The sequence below is a fragment of the Chroicocephalus ridibundus genome, chromosome 3 (genome assembly GCF_963924245.1).
Source record: "Chroicocephalus ridibundus chromosome 3, bChrRid1.1, whole genome shotgun sequence".
In the NCBI taxonomy this organism is placed as follows: domain Eukaryota; kingdom Metazoa; phylum Chordata; class Aves; order Charadriiformes; family Laridae; genus Chroicocephalus; species Chroicocephalus ridibundus.
Genome location: NC_086286.1, coordinates 111,957,114 through 111,977,358, shown reverse-complemented (window position 1 = coordinate 111,977,358; position 20,245 = coordinate 111,957,114). Strand labels below are relative to the sequence as shown.

General features: G+C 38.8%; 1 protein-coding gene across 1 annotated transcript in view; it reads left to right on the top strand.

Annotated features, from left to right (window-relative positions):
- The window catches only part of MBOAT2 (membrane bound O-acyltransferase domain containing 2), a 96,923-nt gene that overhangs the window by 1,830 nt on the left and 74,848 nt on the right, over positions 1 to 20,245 (top strand). The window contains exon 2 of the mRNA XM_063330442.1: positions 17,556 to 17,701. Within this exon, the coding sequence (XP_063186512.1) occupies positions 17,556 to 17,701 (146 nt within the window). The remainder of the gene's footprint in view (positions 1 to 17,555; positions 17,702 to 20,245) is intronic.

Here is a 20,245-nt window from a genome sequence, read left to right as displayed (position 1 = left end):
TTGTGGGTATGGCATTTTGATGATAATAAAGTTACTTTTTATCAAAGCCTGGAAGACTTCCCTGTATTGAATGTTTTGCAACAGATGCTCCTGTAAAGCCAAGATGTTTTTATGAAATACTGTTTGAGCTCTGTTGAAGCTTTTGGGGATGATCACAATGGAGGGTGGCTAAACACATGGTTTAAAATATTTTTATAAGCAGTTAAAAATCATACATACTTTGGTTTTAGATATCAGTGGACCATACATAATATAGGTCCAGTTGCATATGAAGAGCAGTAATTATGACTGGAGTATGAATCGAAGAGTTACAAAACTGTGCTGCACTAAGCAGAATGCATCCATAACTGTTTAAAAAAATAAAAGCAAGGTTAGACAAGTTAGATTTTTGTAATCTCTCAGTTTAAGAGTCTGTCCTGATAGTAAGTTTTTAATACAGAAAGAATGTGAAATGTGTTCAGTGTAATCAAATCAAAGGTAGTAAAGGAGAGAATGAGGGCAGAGAAAAGAAAAAGGAAGTGCTGATACTCTTTGGTGTGTGTGCTTGAAGATTATATGTGACATTCAGTGATACTATATGCATATTTGGTATGAAAATGTAGCAGCAGAATAAAAGTTTTCTGATCAGTAGGTTGTTTCTGCAACTTGATCCAAATCTGTACTGTGACTACAGTCATACCGTACAGCAGGCACTTGAAGTGGGCACTCAGAACTGATGGAAATGAATGGGTTTTGTTTCTCTGCTTATATGTTTCAGTTTTGGCCACAAGTACTTACTAATCCTTATATCCAAAGTGTTGCCATTGTGATTTATGTTTAAGATATTACTGTCTAATTGTCCTGCTCTAAAGTTTTAGTGAAGGCAAAGGCACGTAACTCTGGGAGGACAAGTCCAGGCAGCATGTGTCAATGTTTCTCTATTGTCTGGGTGTTCAAACAAATGGACAGAAGAACCTTGCCTTTTTGGCAGTGGATGGAAGTAGAAATTGCAGTTAAAGGTGAAGCCGCTATCTCTAAGATTGAACTGATTAATCGGATCCACATCTGTGTATAGATTGAGTGTGAGAAATTGATTGTTTTCTGACTTAATGCTTGGTAGAACTAGAGGCACAGATTTGTTTGAGAATGGTCTTGGTTATGTGCGTGTTGGAGATCAGTGTAAAGGACGGAGTATGACAGCTCTGCCAGAGCCATTTGACACACGTGTAGAGACAAACAATCTCCTCTACGTGCCCAACTCTGTTACAAGAGAAAAGCTTTGTTGCTTTAACAGATTGCTGTTCTAGATCTTTCTTCTTGATACGACAGTACTAGTTAGCTATAGGAATGGAGAACAACTTGTTTTCTGCTTGTGTGTATATCCCCCAACAAGCTATTATGTGATAACTTGTCGCTATGTTAACCCTTCCTTTGGTTCTTATTTTGTCTTGCACCAAGTTATCTGAAATGGTTACTTCAAAAGCTGATGCATATTTGATAGGCTTCTTGTTCCTGTTTTTCTATTGTTACTTTCAGTCGTTTGGTGCAAGGGAAGATGCCTGGTGTGAACAAGAACCTGTGATTATCTTTGTAGATTTGGGAAGGCAAATGTGCATGTTTCTTTTGTATTTTATTATATGAAAAAAAAATTAAATCACTCCTTGGGGGTGAAAAGCCTTATAAGAACTATATCTTTTCACTTCTTGGAGAACCTAAGTTTGCTACTCAGCCAAAGCAGCATCCTGTTGACAGCTGTGTCATCTTGGGTCCTTAAAGTTAATTGAAAGAGTGATTGAATGTTAATGTACTACAGTATTCCTTCTGTCTTGTTAGGGGAGAGAGGGAATAAAAGTAGTTATGTCGTTCCCACCCCTGACAGTTAAAGACAAGCATGGGAAGGATTATCATAAAAACTTGGCTGCTAGAGAATAATGTATTGCATAATACATTGAGATTGCAACTTGAATGATTTTTTTACAGTTACGTTTGTCACATAGCTGTCTGTTTTTCCTGTCTGTACTCATGTCATGTTTGTGTCTCTACCGCGTTCTTCTTTCTCGGAGGTGAAGCCTCACCAACAGCATGTTGGACATTGGTCCACTTCTAGTTCTGGTATTATCTTGCTGATTGTCTATTGACAAATGACATCTCTTCATGACATGTCAGATTTCCTGTTGTTAAATTAGATCTTTTTAAATTTGCTGTGAGATGAGAATGGTTCTAGGAGACCAAAGCTTTCTTCTTGGCTTTGGGTTTCAGTGGGGTATGGAGAATTGAGAGAATAATCTTTGCTTTCACTGCTTCCACCAGAGGGAGCATAATTTTTATCTGGAAATGGGCAAAAACTACGTGAGTTATTACTGCCCTTCATTTGCCATAGAAACAGATAACTGTAGTAGAGGAAAAGCTGAGCAGGGGAGATAGGAGATTGACTATGACAATATGCGAGCATCAACTTTTTGCATGGATTGCCTAACAGATTGATCTTGAGATCCTGAAATATGGTGTGAGCAACTAGATCAACTAAGCTAACTTCAGTGATTATCTTCTATATAAGAAAAGAAAGAGTATGGCTCCAACTGCTAACAGTATAGCTATGTGAAGATGTGTGGACTGAATAAAATGTCATGCCTATGATTATGCACTTCACTTAAAATCCAGGATATAAAGAGAAGCAGTGTTTTTTCAACAAAAGTAAAAATTTCCTTGCTATTTCCACACTTTTCTTGGGTTGTTTTTGCAGCCTAATTTTAGCTCTTATTTGAATAAATTTGCTCCTTTATGTAGAATAAATATAATTTTCTACATGAGTGCCGTCAACCTTCAAAGAATTTAAACCTACCTTTTTTTGAATAAGAATAGCATAAAAATCCAAGTCCTCCTAAACGTGAACTGTATAAACTGTGTGAGTTTCCTTCATTTAGTGATCACAGGCCAGTCTGCTGCATCTACATCTTTGCATATTTTTCAGCATACTCTTCCTTGTGCAGAGGGTTACCTGAGCTGCTTTCAACATGTACTTAATGCACTTAGTTCCACATAAAAGCAATTTTCATTAACATATGTTGAGTCTTCGTATTTCACCTTGTTGCCTTCAAGGAGAGTGGGCAGGATTTTTTTTTCCTCATACGTATGTATGAATTGTTTATTTCTTACATGCATGTGACTGGCAAGATGTATCTGCAAATTTTTTTATTTTATCTTGATGCTTTGGATATGAGCCTCAGCTGGAGTTTAAATAAAATACCAGGCTTGGAGGTGATGTAGGGAATCATTTTGCTGAGAAGCAGTATGTGCCTGATTTGCCTGCAGGGAACATCTGGATGTGTCTCCTAGTTAGATTTCTGTTATTTCACAAAGTTTTGGGCATTAGTGATGCCTCACTTATTTTCCGCCCAAGCAACCTAATGTAGCTTCCTGAGGACTGAAATGCTTTAGTCTGGTAAAAATCTTTTTGTCTAAACATGGAGTGGAAATCAAAAAGTTTGTCTGGTATAGCTCTCCAGAATTTAGATGGCCTATTATTTGTCTTAAACATTAAGAAACTATAAAAAAAGGATGAAGTGAAGAGTGTCCCAAGTTTATTCTCTTTCACTTTTGATTCTTAGACCCTGGTGTGCGTCTGGGAAATACAGAGCAGGGCATTACTGATTTTTCTGATGTGACCCAGGAAACTTATGAGTAATAGAAGTGAGTAAAAGTAGCATTCATGGGTGTGTGAAATCCAAACTGAAGGTAAGGGAGTGGTAGGATAAAAAAAAATTGTGCCCCTACTTTGCCCTGTATGTTCCTTATCCGCTGCTAGCAGCGGTCAGAAGAACGAAGGGTGGAGAGAAAAGTGTGATCTCCCATGACTATAGACGGAGGCTATAGTGGGTGAAAAGAAGCTGGGAAAAAAGTCCTGTTCTCCATTCTGTATGTGCTGTTCTCAATGACTGGATGTTTTGAATTGTTTGGATTTGCTAGCAAGTTTTTACTGGTTTCTTAACTTCTCTTTGAACTAGTGGAAGGGAGACTCATCATCATCAGAAAGGTCCTAGGGGGCATCTGCAGTGCCACCTTTCCTAGAATTTGGTATTGGTGTTTAGGTGTTGACTTAATTCTCCATGTATTATTTGTTGGGATTACTCTGCAATGAAAAATGTATAGAGAAGGGTGAAACTGTTGGGATAAGAGGGAAAAAAATTGGCGAGAGAAAATTACTATCTTGAAGGAAGGAGTGGAAGCTGTAATGAACACAGTTGGAAAAGAAAAAAAAAAAGCAGACACTGGTTACAGTGTTGGAAAAGAGCCATCTATTAAGTGGTAGAAAGATCTAGTGCAAGAAGGAAATACCTCTATTTAATTCATGGTTCATGAATATTGTTGTGAGGATGTAAAGTATAGACTACTTCAATTCTTTAATTTTTAGGGAGACAGCAGTGAATTTTCATTCTGATATGCAGTATGAAAGTGAGTGAGAGTATGTTTTCTCCAGGTTTTTGTGAAGCAGTGGAAAAACTCAAAATATAATTACAGACCAAGGTTTCTACAGTAAACACCTAAAATAAACACTCTACCTGAACAGCCTATAGTCACCTGCTTTGTTTTGTCAAATTGTTTTTCCCATCCTTAGGCAATTCATTTGGGTGGTGTAAATGTGAACACTTCCTGACCTATGTTCCCCACAGTACAAGCCATTTCTGAATTGAAAATAGGGTTCAGAAATTACTACAAAAATACTGCAGTCCTGGGATGTTGAAAAGAAATCCTGGAGTGCCCAAAGAAAAGGCTAATAAAGAAAAACCCAGTAAGGTGTAGGGAAGACGACAAGAGGCTGAGTACATGGTTACTACTGTGTTGCTTTCTGTTTTTGAAGTGTTACTGCTGTAAATCTATTGTGCTGCAGCTATGTTTCCCTCTGTGGGCTTTTTCTTGGGTACAGTATTGACTTAAAAACAAGAGTTCTCCAAACTGATAAAACGGAAATAAGTGAGTCATCTTTATCATTCATTAGCCCTGATATTTTTTGACTTTAATTCCAGTTTACCTGATCCTGTGTTGACCTAATGAAGCACTATGATACATCCTTTGCAGCCTTGATTATGGCACATCATCTTCTTCACATTTATTATTTTGACTAATGTGCACTTTTCCTGAGTAACAGTTGCCCTTTTTTTTTTTTTCTTGTTTTCCACGCCTTTGAAAGAGGGAGTCTAGACTGTGGAATTTTATTTTCTCCTGGAAGCTGAGAAAAACTACGCATGGCCAGGTGAAGACCCGTTTACTTAATGTGTGCATCTTTACAGTATTTATTTTACAAAGAGTGGTGATACAGTTCTTCAGTATTGATATTTCATGTTCCATCTTTCCTTTAGGAAGTATTTTAAATTCAACATTAGTTATCATTATTGTAGGGTGCTGCACCTGGGGAGGAATAGCCCCATGCACCAGTACAGGTTGGGGGCTGACCTGCTGGAGAGCAGCTCAGCTGAAAGAGACCTGGGAGTCCTGGTGGACAACGGGATGACCATGAACCAGCAATGTGCCCTTGTGGCCAAAAAGGCCAATGGCATCCTGGGGTGCATCAAGAAGAGCGTGGCCAGCAGGTCGAGGGAGGTCATCCTCCCCCTCTACTCTGCCTTGGTGAGGCCGCACCTGGAGTACTGTGTCCAGTTCTGGGCTCCCCGGTTCAAGAAGGACAGGGAACTGCTAGAGAGGGTGCAGCAGAGAGCTACCAAGATGATTAGGTGACTGGAACACCTCTCTTATGAAGAAAGGCTGAGGGATTTGGGTCTCTTCAGTCTGGAACAAAGACGGCTGAGGGGGGACCTTATCAACACTTATAAATACTTAAAGGGTGGGTGTCAGGAGGATGGGGCCAGGCTCTTTTCAGTGGTGCCCAGGGACAGGACAAGAGGTAATGGGCACAAACTTGAGCATAGGAAGTTCCATCTCAATATGAGGAGGAACTTCTTTCCTTTGAGGGTGGCAGAGCACTGGCACAGGCTGCCCAGAGAGGTGGTGGAGTCTCCGTCTCTGGAGACATTCAAAACCCGCCTGGACGTGTTCCTGTGCAACCTGCTGTAGGTGACCCTGCTGTGGCAGGGGGGTTGGACTAGATGATCTCCAGAGGTCCCTTTCAACTCTATGATTCTATGATTATTAGTCTTTTAGCAGTTGTTCAAGTGAACAGAGCTGTTTGGCAATTTCAATTTGCCTGCAAATTTAGATAGGTGCTAGTTATGCCTGATTGTTTTAAGTGATGCTGTTGGCAACTAAGCCATCTTTTGCAAAGGAAACATCCATAGCTCTGCCTTTTATTCTGGAATAATATATACAAAGGCGTAGAAGCTATTTTGGTTTGGCTGTAATAGTGTGATTTGCTGTAGTTGGGATTTTGGTCTTTCCTTTTACTTCTAGTTAAAGTGGCCTAAGCTGAAGAAGAAGGTACTCTTGTTCTGAAACGTGGCTTGTGAGCGTACTGGTTGTGTAACTACAGTGGTATATTCTATACTGGTAATGCTACCTGTATAGATCCGTCTAAATCTTTCTGACCTGCCCTCTGGCTGAGCAATGCTCTTGATTCTACTGCTTCCTGTCAATCATTCATACATGTATATGTATATAAAAATTCAATGAAGACTAAACATATCACTCAAAAAGTGCACTGACAGTCCAAGGGATAATGAATGGTTTTTTATAGAATCATAGAATGTGTTGGGTTGGAAGGGACCTTTAAAGGTCATCTAGTCCAACCCCCCTGCAATAAGCAGGGACATCTTTAACTAGGTCAGGTTGCTCAGAGCCTCATCACGCCTGGCCTTGAATGTCTCCGGGGATGGGGCCTCCACCACCTCTCTGGGCAACCTGTGCCAGTGTTTCACCACCCTCATTGTAAAGAACTTCTTCCTAATGTCTGATCTAAACCTGCCCTGCTCTAGTTTAAAACCATTGCCCTCGTCCTATTGCTACATGCCCTGGCAAACAGCCCCTTCCCAGCTTTCTTATAGGCCCTGTTCAGGTACTGGGAGGCTGCAATAAGGTCTCCCCAGAGCCTTCTCTTCTCCAGGCTGAACAACGCCAACCCTCTCAGCCTGTCTTCATAGGAGAGGTGCTCCAGCCCTTGGATCATCTTCATGGCCCTCCTCTGGACCTGCTCCAACAGGTCCATGTCCTTCTTGTGCTGAGGGCTTCAGAGCTGGAAGCAGTACTCCAGGTGGGGTCTCACGAGAGCAGAGTAGAGGGGGAGAATCACCTTCCTCGACCTGCTGGCCACGCTTCTTCTGACACAGCCCAGGATGCGATTGGCCTTCTGGGCTGCAAGCACTCATTGTTGGCTCATGTCCAGCTTTTCATCCACCAATTATTCTTCAGGGTGGAAAAGCTAGAAAGAAATTGAGGCCACCATGAATCTGCAGGAGTTTATTGGAAGCCCAGTGATGGCTACCAGTTCTGTAGAAGGTCTAGCCTTAGAATATGTTAACACATGATTATCTGTAATGGGGCTGAAGGTAAGAAATTATGTAAAATATTTTAATATGGAGGCATGATTCTAGAGGTTATGAAAATATTATTAAAAAAATGGAATTAATTTGAAAAGCTGTAACAGCTCAAAGTAGCGTATATTACTTCTGCAGGTTGCTGTGTATTGCAAATGTTTACAGGGCTGTTGTGGTGGTGCTTGGAGACTTTGTAGGTGGCTGATTTCATGCAGAGGATTCCCAAACTGGGAGGAGCAGGAGGATAATAGACATGGAGGAGTAGAGACTGTCTGAGGTGAACAGTAGTTCATTCAAGGGAGAGTGTGGTGAAATCCTTTTAATTCTAAGCTCTCCCCCCCACCACGGAAAACACCAAGAACCTGACAGTTTTAAAGATGAGGAATATTTGTTTTACTTGCTATTTAAATTGACTACTGCTTTTACTGGATTTCTGCAGGCTATATGGACAAGAGTATTACTTCCTGTGTTTTATTGCTTATTTTAAGATGGATTTCAGTTTCTCACCTATCAGCAGAATATAATAGTACTGAGGTGGATCTTATGGAGAAAGTGTCTGTTTCTGGTTGCCTTTGAGAAGGCTATCTCCGTAGATGTTATTTTGCTTTATTTTTAAATGGCTAGGAAAGTGAATAACTTGTAAAGTTCTTACAAAATTTCAGGCACTGCAGTGGTTCTCTGAGCATTAAAATAAAGACTTGCTGTTCAAATACACTTTTGAAGATCTTGTATACTGCTGATACTCATGTGACGAAGAGTAGAGATTTTGAGGTTAATCACTATGTGTGATAAAAAGCCACACATCTGAAAACGGCAGTAGCCGAGTTGGTCTTTGTTTGCAACTGTGTTTTGCCAACATAATGCCAGGCTGTTTTGTTTTGATGTTGTAAACCCTTTTTTCCTGGCAGTCTGAGCTCTGCCACCCTTAACTGGCCAAACCAGTTTTTGCTCGACAGAAGCAAGCGTGTTAGGTCCTTATTGTTTTTGAGGAGAGAAGAAAACAAAACACCCAAACAAAACGCCCTAGCCAGCGCTCTTAGTCCAATTTCGCCTCTGAACCAAACTTGCTAGATTTTGGCTATTCCTGTGCATAAATAGCTGTTACGTGTGACAGCTCAGTATCTATAATGCTGAATCCTTAAGAGCTGATCAGAGAGAACACCCTTCAGCTGACATCTTCCTATCCTTAATGGGTTAGTTTTGGTTGTTTTCACTATAAAATGTGTACGTTGATGTTTCATTTTACATTTTTAGTCATACAGTGTTTCTTAGAGTAATTCTGAGTAATGACTTAGTAAGCACTGTTTGAAAAAGCTTATTGGATTTGATGCTCGTTTATTGCACAAACCAGATTACTAGTGCCTACATCATGTTCTTCATGATGTTCTTCACTCTCTCCAACATACTTAGGAATTACAAGCTAGAAATTGGAAGTTAATACTGGAAATAAAAATACTATTATTAACGTATGTCATGACTGTCTTTGATGTTTTGGACTGAAATCAGCTTGGAAAGAAAGCATTCAGAATCTGATGAGTAAGTCCTTAAGTTGCCAATAAATTCACATGAAGATGAAGTATATTCGTGCAACATTAAAAACAAAAAAACCCCAACATTTTGCCAGTGTTGTTACAGTTGATTAGCACAAATGGCTAAAGTATGGACTTCAAGAACTGGCTGCCATTAGAGGGGCTATGCTTGGAAGTCTCATCTGAAAATGGGTGTCCCTTCATATTGGTTACTGTATAACTATGCAATAACATGGTCTTGCTACAAAGAACACACTGACTTAACATAAAAACATCTCCCCTGCTGATACTGCCCCAAAATAGCCACTGCTGCTTATCCTCCATTTCTTCATATTTCACCCATGAAGTGAGGTTGAGACTTCAGGGCAAGAGTGTTAATTGGTTATATCTTCATCATGTTATTGTTTGAACCAAAAATGCATTTGAAAGCATTGCCACAAGATTTGAGTTGAAAGGGGAATGCCTGTTTCTTGCTGTCAGTTAGAGAAGAAATGTTCTTTGAATTGATCTCGAGTCCTTCAACTTTATCAGGTACCTGTGTCACTGTCTCCATACTCTTCTTTCTGACATTTCCCAATAAATTGAAGAAAATTACCAAACACTTTGATTTTGATTCTTGTCATGGAATAGCTTTTTTCAGCTTTAGTGTGGAATTTGTTCTTTTTTTTTTATCAGTGCAGCAATTTTCAAGAAATAGTTGAAAAATTGATCATTGCTTTAAAATACTAGTTATTCTCACTCTTCAGTTCTTAGTGGTTTGGCAGTAGGCAATTATTGGATAATTGTGCAAGCTGTTTGTTCCTTTTATACTGGATGAAGGTTAGAAATTGGACAGGAGAAGATCCATCTGTACTGCTATCTGGTTGCTGTGGAGAAGCATCAGCTCTCCTGTGTTATACATAGCTTTTTGTGAACATCTGTAGATGTTTTTAATTCCTCAACTGACTGTTTTGGTGGAAAAGGGAAATGGCTTTGACCTAACTGGCAGCAAGAGCAAGAAAATACTGACATTTGAGAAACAACACATAACTGAGGCTTCATTAATGGTGATAAGGTTTGGCAATTTTTGACAAGTATGTGTCAACAAATATGATGCTTGGAGGGGTTTGTGTTTTTACAGTGTTACTGCTAATAAAATAGCCCTATAGATATAGGAAAAAAAAGATCAAAGCCTCAGCTTTGCGATCCGTGCTTCTTTTTAAGGAAAATGTACATTATTCTGTCTCGATCTCCTAGTTCTTGAAAGAGCTCTTTTCAAAGAGTTTTTTCAGTTCACATTCTAAAATGTTTTTTAAAATGCCTTTTCTCTCTGAGAACTGTAGTTGTTGAAAATGAGGCCATAAGATGGGAGAATAGGAATGCTGCTCAATGCTCACTAGTCCTTGCAGGAAACATGTGCGATAGCTTAGTTTATATGGAAGAAAAGTGGACCGAAAATGGCTGTAGACAGGGTGACAAGTAATGCCTGGTATCTTGCAGCTCAGAAAAACTGAATTCCATGGAGAAAACATACCATGGTGTGGCAAAATGGGAAAAAAACCCTAGATCTCAGGCTGCAGAATCATCGTCTCCACAGGTTCTTGACTGTTTCCTATAAAGCATCTTGCATCTTGAAACTCATGTTTTAGGCTCTGTGCATCAGGTAGGCTTCAGTGCTTCTGCTTATATTTTGGTGACCTTTTTCCAAAGCCTATTTCATCAGCAATAAGAATTAAAATGCCTTTTTTTTTTTAAATGAATGACTTAAAAAAACAAACCCAAAAAACTCCAACAAAAAAAGCACACAAAACCAGCCAGACAAACCCACATCAACTTTCATTCATCAAAAGCATGCTATTGAGGCCACAGGCATGTATTGCAGTTAGCAGGTTTGAATACATTTTTTTGTTTTCTGATGAGAGAAGTCTTGGTAAAATTAGAAAATAAAGATGCACAAAGAGGAGGTAACTTCCAAAGAGTTTATGTGGGTCACTGCAGAAGAGATTGTAAAATGCTGTTTTCCTGAATCTTAATTTGGTGTTCCACCTGCCAGACTGCTGTTTCTTTTGTAAGGTAATTTATTGTCCCTGTTGTACTTCTAAGTGCCTCTCAGTGCCTTGCTAGAGCTAGCAAGCAAAACTCTGTACAACAATATTGCTGCTTCTCAGTGGATTTTAGGCTGTGTGGGCCACTGTGATTAATTTTTGCCATCCAGTAGGAATTATCTCTATATCAGTAAAATTCCCTTGCTGCTTTGGCTGCTTTTCTGAACGAGGCAAATGCCTTCTGTGCTGTGAAGTAGCAGGATTCTGGAGGGGTTGGCTGCAACGGTTTGCTTTTGATATTTAAAATATAGCTGATATGAAGAAGAAGCTTAGCCTAAAATCTGAATTAGTGGATAAAACTGCACAGCAGTATATTAAAAATTTGTTTCATAGGAGAAAGTCTTTTCTTCTATATTTCTTTTTAACACGGACTTAAAATTTCTTTAATGGTTTCTTAAAGATGCTGCCTGTGTTGGAAGGCTGGAGAATTCTAGCTGTTCAAATCAAATGTTTTGCCAAAACTTCCTCTTGATGATGAAAATCCTTGTAGCAGTCTGTGACCTTTTTCTCCTTTTCTTTTGCTTTACATAAAGACTTGATCTCTCAGACCTTTTTCCTAAATCAACAACTTCGTTTTTACAAATGTATGGTATAAATTACATTTAATTTTTTAAAACACTAAAATAAATATATTTTTTAAAGTTTTATTATAAGCTTTCCATTGACTTTTACACAGGTCATGCAAATGGAAAATTTGTTATGTAGATAGCTTAATGCAGTTAATGATATGATAGATTTGCATTTTATGTAGATAATCCAAACATTGAAACTGTGAATTTGTGCTCATGTTTTACTGTTACATTTGGCACAAAGTATGCCTGTGAACTCTGTTGGCTGGACAACTGGTCTTGCACCAAAATAGTGGATTTAATTTTTAAATTTCTAAAATACAAGTTTTGTAATAGCTTAGTATGTCTAAGTGGTATTTAACGCACATCTGCATTAATCATTACTGAATAACCAGTGCAGATAATTTGCTGATAATTATAACTGTAAGGTTTTTTTTAGTCTTATGTGCACATAACTTTCCATTACACATTGCTCTCTATACGGGACTTTGAGGTGTTACACTCATTATAAGCTGAGCTGTCGATATGACCTGTACTTGAGGAGGTAAAAAATTCTGTGTTTGTTTTCTTATACATGTGCTAAGTTATAAGTATTCAGGGTGAAACTTGCCATTCCATGCGTCTGCATCAGAATGTTTTTCCCCTAGGAAGTCTCACCTTTAAGTGGATCAAGGTTTTTTTTTATTTCTTCTATAAAACTGGAGCTGGTTATTGGAACAGGTTTTATGACTTCGGGGAGGCAAGTTAGATTTTGGTTTGAGGAATGAATCATGCTGCTTTTGGGAATGTGTCGTCTTTGTTCTTTGTGGGTGTTCTTCTCACATCTGACCAAGGCGTGAGGTGTTTGAGAGTTCTATTTTGCCTGTACTCACAATGTTGTAAGAGCTTGATGTAAGTTTTCAAAAAGTACTGAAGTATACCTCTCCTAGTTGTTGAAGTTACTGTATACAATGTTTGTGTAAAAAAAAAAAAAAAAAAAAAAAAAAAAAAAAAAAATTGTTCTCTATTTTAAGGCAAGCTGCATATCTTCAGTTCTTCATTTATCTCAGTGTGTGGATACAGTGGAGCTGTATGTCAGATCCACACTGGTCAATGTGGTTAAAGATGGGAGATATAATTAGGAAAATGCTAAATGTTAAATGTAGGCTTTGTTTACTTCAGCAAGTAGTGCAGTACAGGAAGAGTGTTTCTGTGGAATAAACATGCTAACAATGGTTGGCATTGAGAATCCAACATGGATGCTGTGATAATTTTGGGAAATACTGTTTTTGCCTAGGTCAGTCCATGGGCTGAATGTACATTTACCTTTGGAGCAGATCTTCTAGTTCAGTTTAGCTTAAAAGAAATCAGGTTTTGTGTATTTGGACACCACTGTACAATGCATGCCAAAGCTTCTGAAGCAAGGACAGCTGGGAGGCTTGCTTCAGAAGCCCTCTCCTGATCTGAACCAAAACAGTGTAGATGCATGCATTATCTCACTGCTGGAATTGGAAGTGAATAGAGTAGAATTTAGGAGCCCAGAGAGTCTGTTTCTCCTTTCCAAAGCTTTCTCAAAGCTTTGACTTTGTAGTAGAAATGCTGTGTTTTCCATTTCTTTTTAAAAGTAAGAAATCAGATATTCAAAATGTTTACCAAGTGAATATATAGCCTGTGATAGCAGATGCTCAAAAGTCAGAAGAAGTGTCAGATGAGGATTACCTATGTGACTGAATACGGCCAAGTAATGGCCACAAACTCCTTGATATGAGCTCCCTCCCTTATTTGGAATACAAATCACTAGTAAAGAGAGTTCTAGTGACCTGGAGAAAAAATATAATGAAAATATGTCATAGTGATGACTTTCAGTTTTGCTTGCATTTTGAGATACTTTGGGTCTGATTTATAGACATGCTGGATATTCAAAATAGCAGCTGAAATGATATTTTCAAAGTACAGTTTCAGTTAAAGTTCTGTTAAAACTACTGACTGAAAAACTAGGCACTGCGTATCTGAAATTGGGCAACCAAAGTTAGTGGGCATTTGGGCTTTCATCATTGCATGCCAGTAGCCCACCTTTACAACAGGAATAGGAATTAAGATCTCAGAAAGTTTACATTTATTTTATGAAGTCTTCCCATGTTATAGACAGATCAGCATAAACATGTCTATGGGGAAATGTAAGATTTTTGTATTCAGTGTAGGATGCAGATGGTCAGCAGGTCGAGGGAGGTGATTCTCCCCCTCTACTCCACTCTTGTGAGACCCCACCTGGAGTACTGTGTCCAATTCTGGAGCCCCTACTACAAGAAAGATAGGGACGTGCTGGAACGTGTCCGGAGAAGGGCCGTGAGGATGATCAGAGGGCTGGAGCACCTCTCCTGTGAGGACAGACTGAGACAGCTGGAGTTGTTCAGTCTGCAGAAAAGAAGGCTCTGAGGAGACCTTACAGTGGCTTACCAGTATCTTAAGGGGGCTACAAGAAAACTGGTGAGGGACTTTTTAGGATGTCGGGTAATGGCAGGACTCGAGGGAAAGGATTAAAACTAGAGATGAGTCGATTCAGGTTGGACGTTAGGAAGAAGTTCTTCACTATGAGGGTGGCGAGATACTGGAACAGGTTGCCCAGAGAGGTGCTGGAAGCCCCATCCCTGGAAGTGTTCAAGGCCAGGCTGGATGGGGCTCTGAGCAGCCTGATCTAGTGGGAGGTGTCCCTGCCCATGGCAGGGGGGTTGGAACTAGATGAGCTTTAAGGTCCCTTCCAACCCTAACAATTCTATGATTCTATGGTAAGCATTTAATGGGTCATAGGATGAGGGTGAAAACTGAGCACTTGTCCATTTGCTGAACGAAGCAGAAATCCCGCCGGGGAAAATGAAATAAAGCAGCAGAAAGAATATTATCAGAAGTAGGTATGTATAAAGACTAAACTGAAGTTGCATGGCTTTCAGCTTTAACTGCTGCGTAGCTTGGTTTCACAAATACGTATTTAAAGGTTTAGGAGGATTGGATGTGATACAAGTCTGCAAAACAGTTGATGCTTTGTAGTCTGCATTTTGGTGCACTGTGGAAGCAAGTGTAAGGATCTGATTGGTAAGAGCAGAGAAGGAACACAGGGTGGTGTGTGAACATTGCGGTGGTGTCTTTTATGTATCCAAGTATGCGTATGTTTGTGCACTTTTTGGCAAGAGCAGTTTAAAAATACCCCCTGGTAATTTTGGAGTCCCTTTTGAGGAAGGCTTTCAGAACTAGATTCTGTTGCTTGAGTCACTTAGTTGTGTGTTCAAAACACCAACATCATGAATTGACATCCCTGGAAGTTTTGCTTGTGGGGTTGGTCTGAAGGTATGATAACCTGCATTTTATTGCTGTTCTCAAAATATTCAGGAAGGTGTTTTGTGTTTGTGGTGGTGTTTGTTGTTTGTTTTTTGTTTGTTGTTTTGGGTTTGGTTTTTTTTGTCTGGGTGTTATTTTTTGTGTGTGGTGTGGGGTTTTTTTGTGTTGTGGGTTTTTTTGTTTTGTTTTATGGGATATTGTTTATCAACTATGGATTTGGTCATTTGGGTAAATAGCTAAAGCAAGAGCAAGTACCCAGGAAAGGAGTCAGCAGGTAGGGAGTGAAGAGAGGGCACATTTCATAGATTCTCTTTGCATGTTTTTCATGAGGCTTTTCCACTTTCCTAAACCTGCAGGCTCACCCTGAATTGTGAAATTCAAGGTTTGTTGTTTCGCTTTTGTCTGCTTCTATAGAGATGATGATACAGGTCAGAGATGCCAAGCACTTCCACCCACCCTTTGCCACGGTAATAGTAGGAGCCAGGTGATAAGTATTCTTCTTCCCTGGGTCTTGCTGGTTTGCTTTGAGAGATAATCTGAAAGAGGGGCATCATGAGACACCAGTTGGCGAATCATCTGTAATGCAGCCAAAGCCTGGACATTCAGTAAAGCCAGCAATGTGAACTTGTCAGCTCTGCTATCACTTATGGACAAGTATTCATGCCCATTTCTTCACTCTGTCTCTCACCTCGGCTTAACTTCGTATTTGTCCCAATTGTCTCCTCTATCTCCCTTTCCCTCCTAGTCTGTCTAGGGTGCAAGCTCTTTGGGTCAGAAACTTGCTCTGTGGAGCATGGTAAATTCATAGCATAATTGCTATAATAAATATAAAACCCAAAGGTCAATACTGAATTCATAGTTAATTACTTTAGCTTTTTTTTCTTAATTTCTTGACCTCTTTTTTTTAAAAAAAACATTATCAGTTTGTTTCCGTTTCAGTGGTTCATTGAACTTGATGGTTTTGTATGAAACTACTAAATCCACAGACTCATCCTGAGTTATAAACCTCGCTCCATTTCATTTGCATCATTGCTTATAAAGGAGAGAAAACAGGTCAAGTTATGCCCTGAAAGAATATCTCATCATTCTTTTAGGATTTTCCAAATACTGTTAAAAGCATAATGTAAATGTGGGAGTAAGAGAATGGATGGCGAAGTGTACGTGACAGTTTAGTTTAGGGAACTGCTCCTGTTTAAAAGAGCAGCCCTGCCTTCTGAGCCTCTCTCTCTGCTGGCACTTAATGCTTGTGTAGCTTGGTGTTAAGGAAGGGTGGTTTGGAAAAAGAGGAATTATCATTGGATTTGCAAATAGGGAATCTACGCAATTGTTACAAAGATGAGCTCTGTAGGTAGTTGATGGGGTTTAGCTTCTCCTTTAAATGTAACCATGTTTGCATACTCTCACACCCTTACATGTTGTTGCCTGAAGCTTGGCTGAAAAATGATGAAGGAATGGGCTGGCTGAATTATAGTACTAGAGGCGTGCACTGTGTTGCTGCAAACATCAATATTAGGCCTGCTGTCATCAACGTAAAAATAGTGTTGTCACTGTACCCTGTGGTATTAAGTATATATTTCATCTAAGTGACATCAAATGGGCTGAACTGTTGTGCTAAGGACTAGTCAAGCATGCAGTATGTGCAAGTTTCTTGTGTTGAAGTGCTTATGACCTGAAGGAGTGGTCCCCAAGCTGTTGCTTGTGATGACTTGGGATGCTGCTATTAGACACAGACAGTTGTTAAGCAGTTTTCTATGAAAGAAAAAAAATCCATGGAGTGGGAAATGTTCTTTTCTAAATAAAGGAATTCATCCAGCTTTTGTAGCTTAAGCCAATTTTGGTAGCAGTTGCTGTATTTGAGGAAATTATTTCTTTATCGGGCCCTTACTGTTAATTTCTTTTTGGGCCACAGTCAGAATGATTCTTTTTACTCGCTGGTTTGTTTTTTTTTTTAATTCCACTTTTCCTTTCAGTGCCCTAATGTCTTTAAATATTTAATATACAAGAGATTTTCTATCTTCTAGAATAAATGACCTGAAGGGAAGAGGAATTTCTGAAACTGTCCTACTTGAATGTAAAAGAAGAAAATCCAATGTGCAACCAAGTTGTTTATCTGATTACATACTGCTGAAGCGCACTTTGTTGAGCCCTGCTTCTGCACAGGCCATTCCAGTGATCTGACAGGGATTTGTGTAGCTGATACATAATTCCAAGTCATGCTCACTTAAGCAACAAATGGAAAACCCAACCCAGATCTTCATGTTGCTGGGAGGGTATAAATGATTCTGTGGTTGATAGTGGTTTGGTATATAGAAAATTTACAGAAAAATATATATTAAAAAAAAAATTGTTTTTTTCTTGATACCTGCATGGATTACCTCTACAGGTTTGGCGTGTCTTTTCTTCTTAGCTGCCCAGGGGAGCACTGTTTTGTACTTTAGGAGGGGAGGGGCTCTCAGGAGAAGCTCTTTGAGGCTGACGTGCTGTGGCAAGAGCCATGGCAGAGCCAAAGGTTCTGCAAATTACTAATAACGTGTGGATATTTCTATTAATTTCCAATACACAAGTGTGTGAGAAGTTTTTCTTCTTTTCTTTTTTATGCAGGTCAACTTTGTAGTGTGCCAACTGTTTGCCTTGCTTGCGGCTATTTGGTTTCGAACATACCTTCATTCAAGCAAAACTAGCCCATTTATAAGACATGTTGTTGCAACCCTCTTGGGCCTTTATCTTGCACTTTTTTGTTTTGGATGGTAAGTTGCACTTAAATTCACTTTTCAGGGACTTGTAGATTTTCATTTCTTGTTTGCAGGGAAGCAAAGGGTTTTTTTTATGAAGAGCCTTATTGCCTGTTTCTGTGGGGTTTAGCTGCTGCAAATATACAGAAATCAGCTTAAATTTTCTGATGCGGTGCACAAATTTTGAAAGCTCTCCCATTTGCAAACCGATAACTAACATACTGTCTTCCTGTGGTTTTGGGAGAATGGAGCAGGTGCAGTTTGTTTAACTTGTACCAGTTTTTCTGTAAACTTGCTTGAGAAGTATTCTCTTGAGGCACAGCACAGGTGTGATGACTAAGATAATTTCTCTTAAATATTCACTGCATGAGATAACTTGCTATGTGTTTTTCTGAATATTGAATATAATCTAACTTTTTGTAGGAAGAGTGTCCAGAAATGCAGTACTGATGATGCTAGTATAAAACACCTGGAAAGGAGCTGGCCCAGATTTGAGAGTTTTTTGTGTGGGTTTTTTCTTTTATGTTTTGGAGTGAGGGTGTGGTATGTGGGGGGTTTTTTGTGGCTTTGGGTTTGGTTTTTTTTTTTATTTTAACACAAACTTTCTGTGTCTGCTGTTTTCACATCTTGATCTTTTCACAGCATAGCAAGTCAGAATGTTAGCAAGGCTAAGAAAGAGTTATGCATTTAGTTTGGCGAAAATCTTTTTTTTCCCTTCAAAATTAACTTACTAAATGGCTCTCATCTTCCCAAGCTGGTTTAAGATTAATTAAGTGCCAGTTTTGTTTTATTGCACAGTAAACAAAGCACTTGCTCAGCTTTAAGTATATAGAAGACTTATTTATACTGACAGTGGTAGAGAATTACTGAACTAGAGGGAATTAATCAAGCTGTTTTGCAGGTGGGAAGATGCACACAGTGTGTACACGCACGTGTTCGCACACAGAGGGTGTATAAATAAATCTTGGAATTCCAAACCAAAGATTTGGCCTCTACATTGGCATGTTGCAGAGGCTTCTCAACACTAATTGATATGTATTACTTTTAGGAAAAGAAAAATCAGTAAGTTTTTTAATCTTTGGATTTACATGTGCAGTTTACTTGTGTATATATAATTCCATAACTCCCATGTATTTCTTAAACTTTAGGCCATGGTATTCTGCTTTAAGAGAATGATATGATGTCAGAGACTTCCAGTCTTAGCACCAAATGAGGAGGATGATACGGGAGATAGGTGCTACTCTGTGTGGTTTTTGTGAGATCTGTGTAAGCTTTAGAAGCACATTCTGTATCCATTGCTTTGGAAACAGAAGTCATTAATTGTAGCCTGTAATTAGAAAGTGTTGTCGATATATTCATATCTGAAACTTGAGGATGGGAGACTTTAGAAAGAAACAACCTCCGCCCCTAACAGACATAAAGATTTGTGGAAGTCTCTCATTGGCAATACGTCCTGGAAAAGAAATCAGAGAGAAACTTTATGTCATAGTAGAAATCCAGATTATCTATTTTGCTTTGGATCATACTTAAAGCAATTATTTTAGCAATGAATTTCTATTTTACTAAAAGATGGGTTTTTTTCTTACAATCATTGAACTAAAGGCTTTTTAAAAATGCTGAAAAGGAAGAACATAATTTGAGGTGTTAAAAGTACACGTTCTTTAGAAAGCTGATACTTCTGTTGCACTTGTGCCAACTCTTTTTCCTATTGCTTAAGTATCGATTATAGAAGAATGTTTTTTGAGGGCTTTGTTTTGTTTGGTGCCCCTCACCACTCCCCAAGGAATCAAGTATATGTGTATATTATGGTCCCATGGTATACCTTCAGTGACTCTTCAGTTGTGTTATAACATGTGTGTACAAGAGGGAAACTGTTCCTGTTTTCTTATATAGTGTTTATAGTAAATGTAGATTTGCAGAAAATCTCATGCAAACCTAAATGTGGGAAGTAGTTTGGAATCTGCACCCTTTTAAGAATATTTATTAGTCATTACGTTGTGATTTTCAACTTCAGATGTCTTAGTTTTCAGTCACCTTTGTGGTGCTTGTGATGGTGATGTGGGACGGGAAGAGAAGGGATAATCCCCTTGGGATAATAGCAAATAGCATAAAAGGTCTAGAATACCCTTTGTATATAGCTAAAATTTACTACTTCAGGCTGTATTTAAATGCATCCCTTTTAATTTTTGAATTGGAGATCGATCATATTGCTATTGTTAACAACTCTTAAAGAGAAATGTTTTCAGAGACTCTAATCTTTATATGGTACCCCATGTCAACCCAAATTTTTTCAGACTTTGATATCTTACTATGTCCCTTTCTCTGTTTAAGAAGCAAATCTCTTAAACTTTTGTCATTTCACTAATACTTGTCTTTGCTACACAGTGTTGCTAATACGTGGCTGATACATAAAGAAAAAGTGAATATTTTTTTTAATTGGCAATTTCTTATATTCAATGTGTATTTGAATTTTACGTAGTCATATCTTAGATGAGACTAGCTAGTAGTGAAGCGTGGGAGCAAGTGCAGATTGGATCTCCCATAAAAAGTCAAGATTTT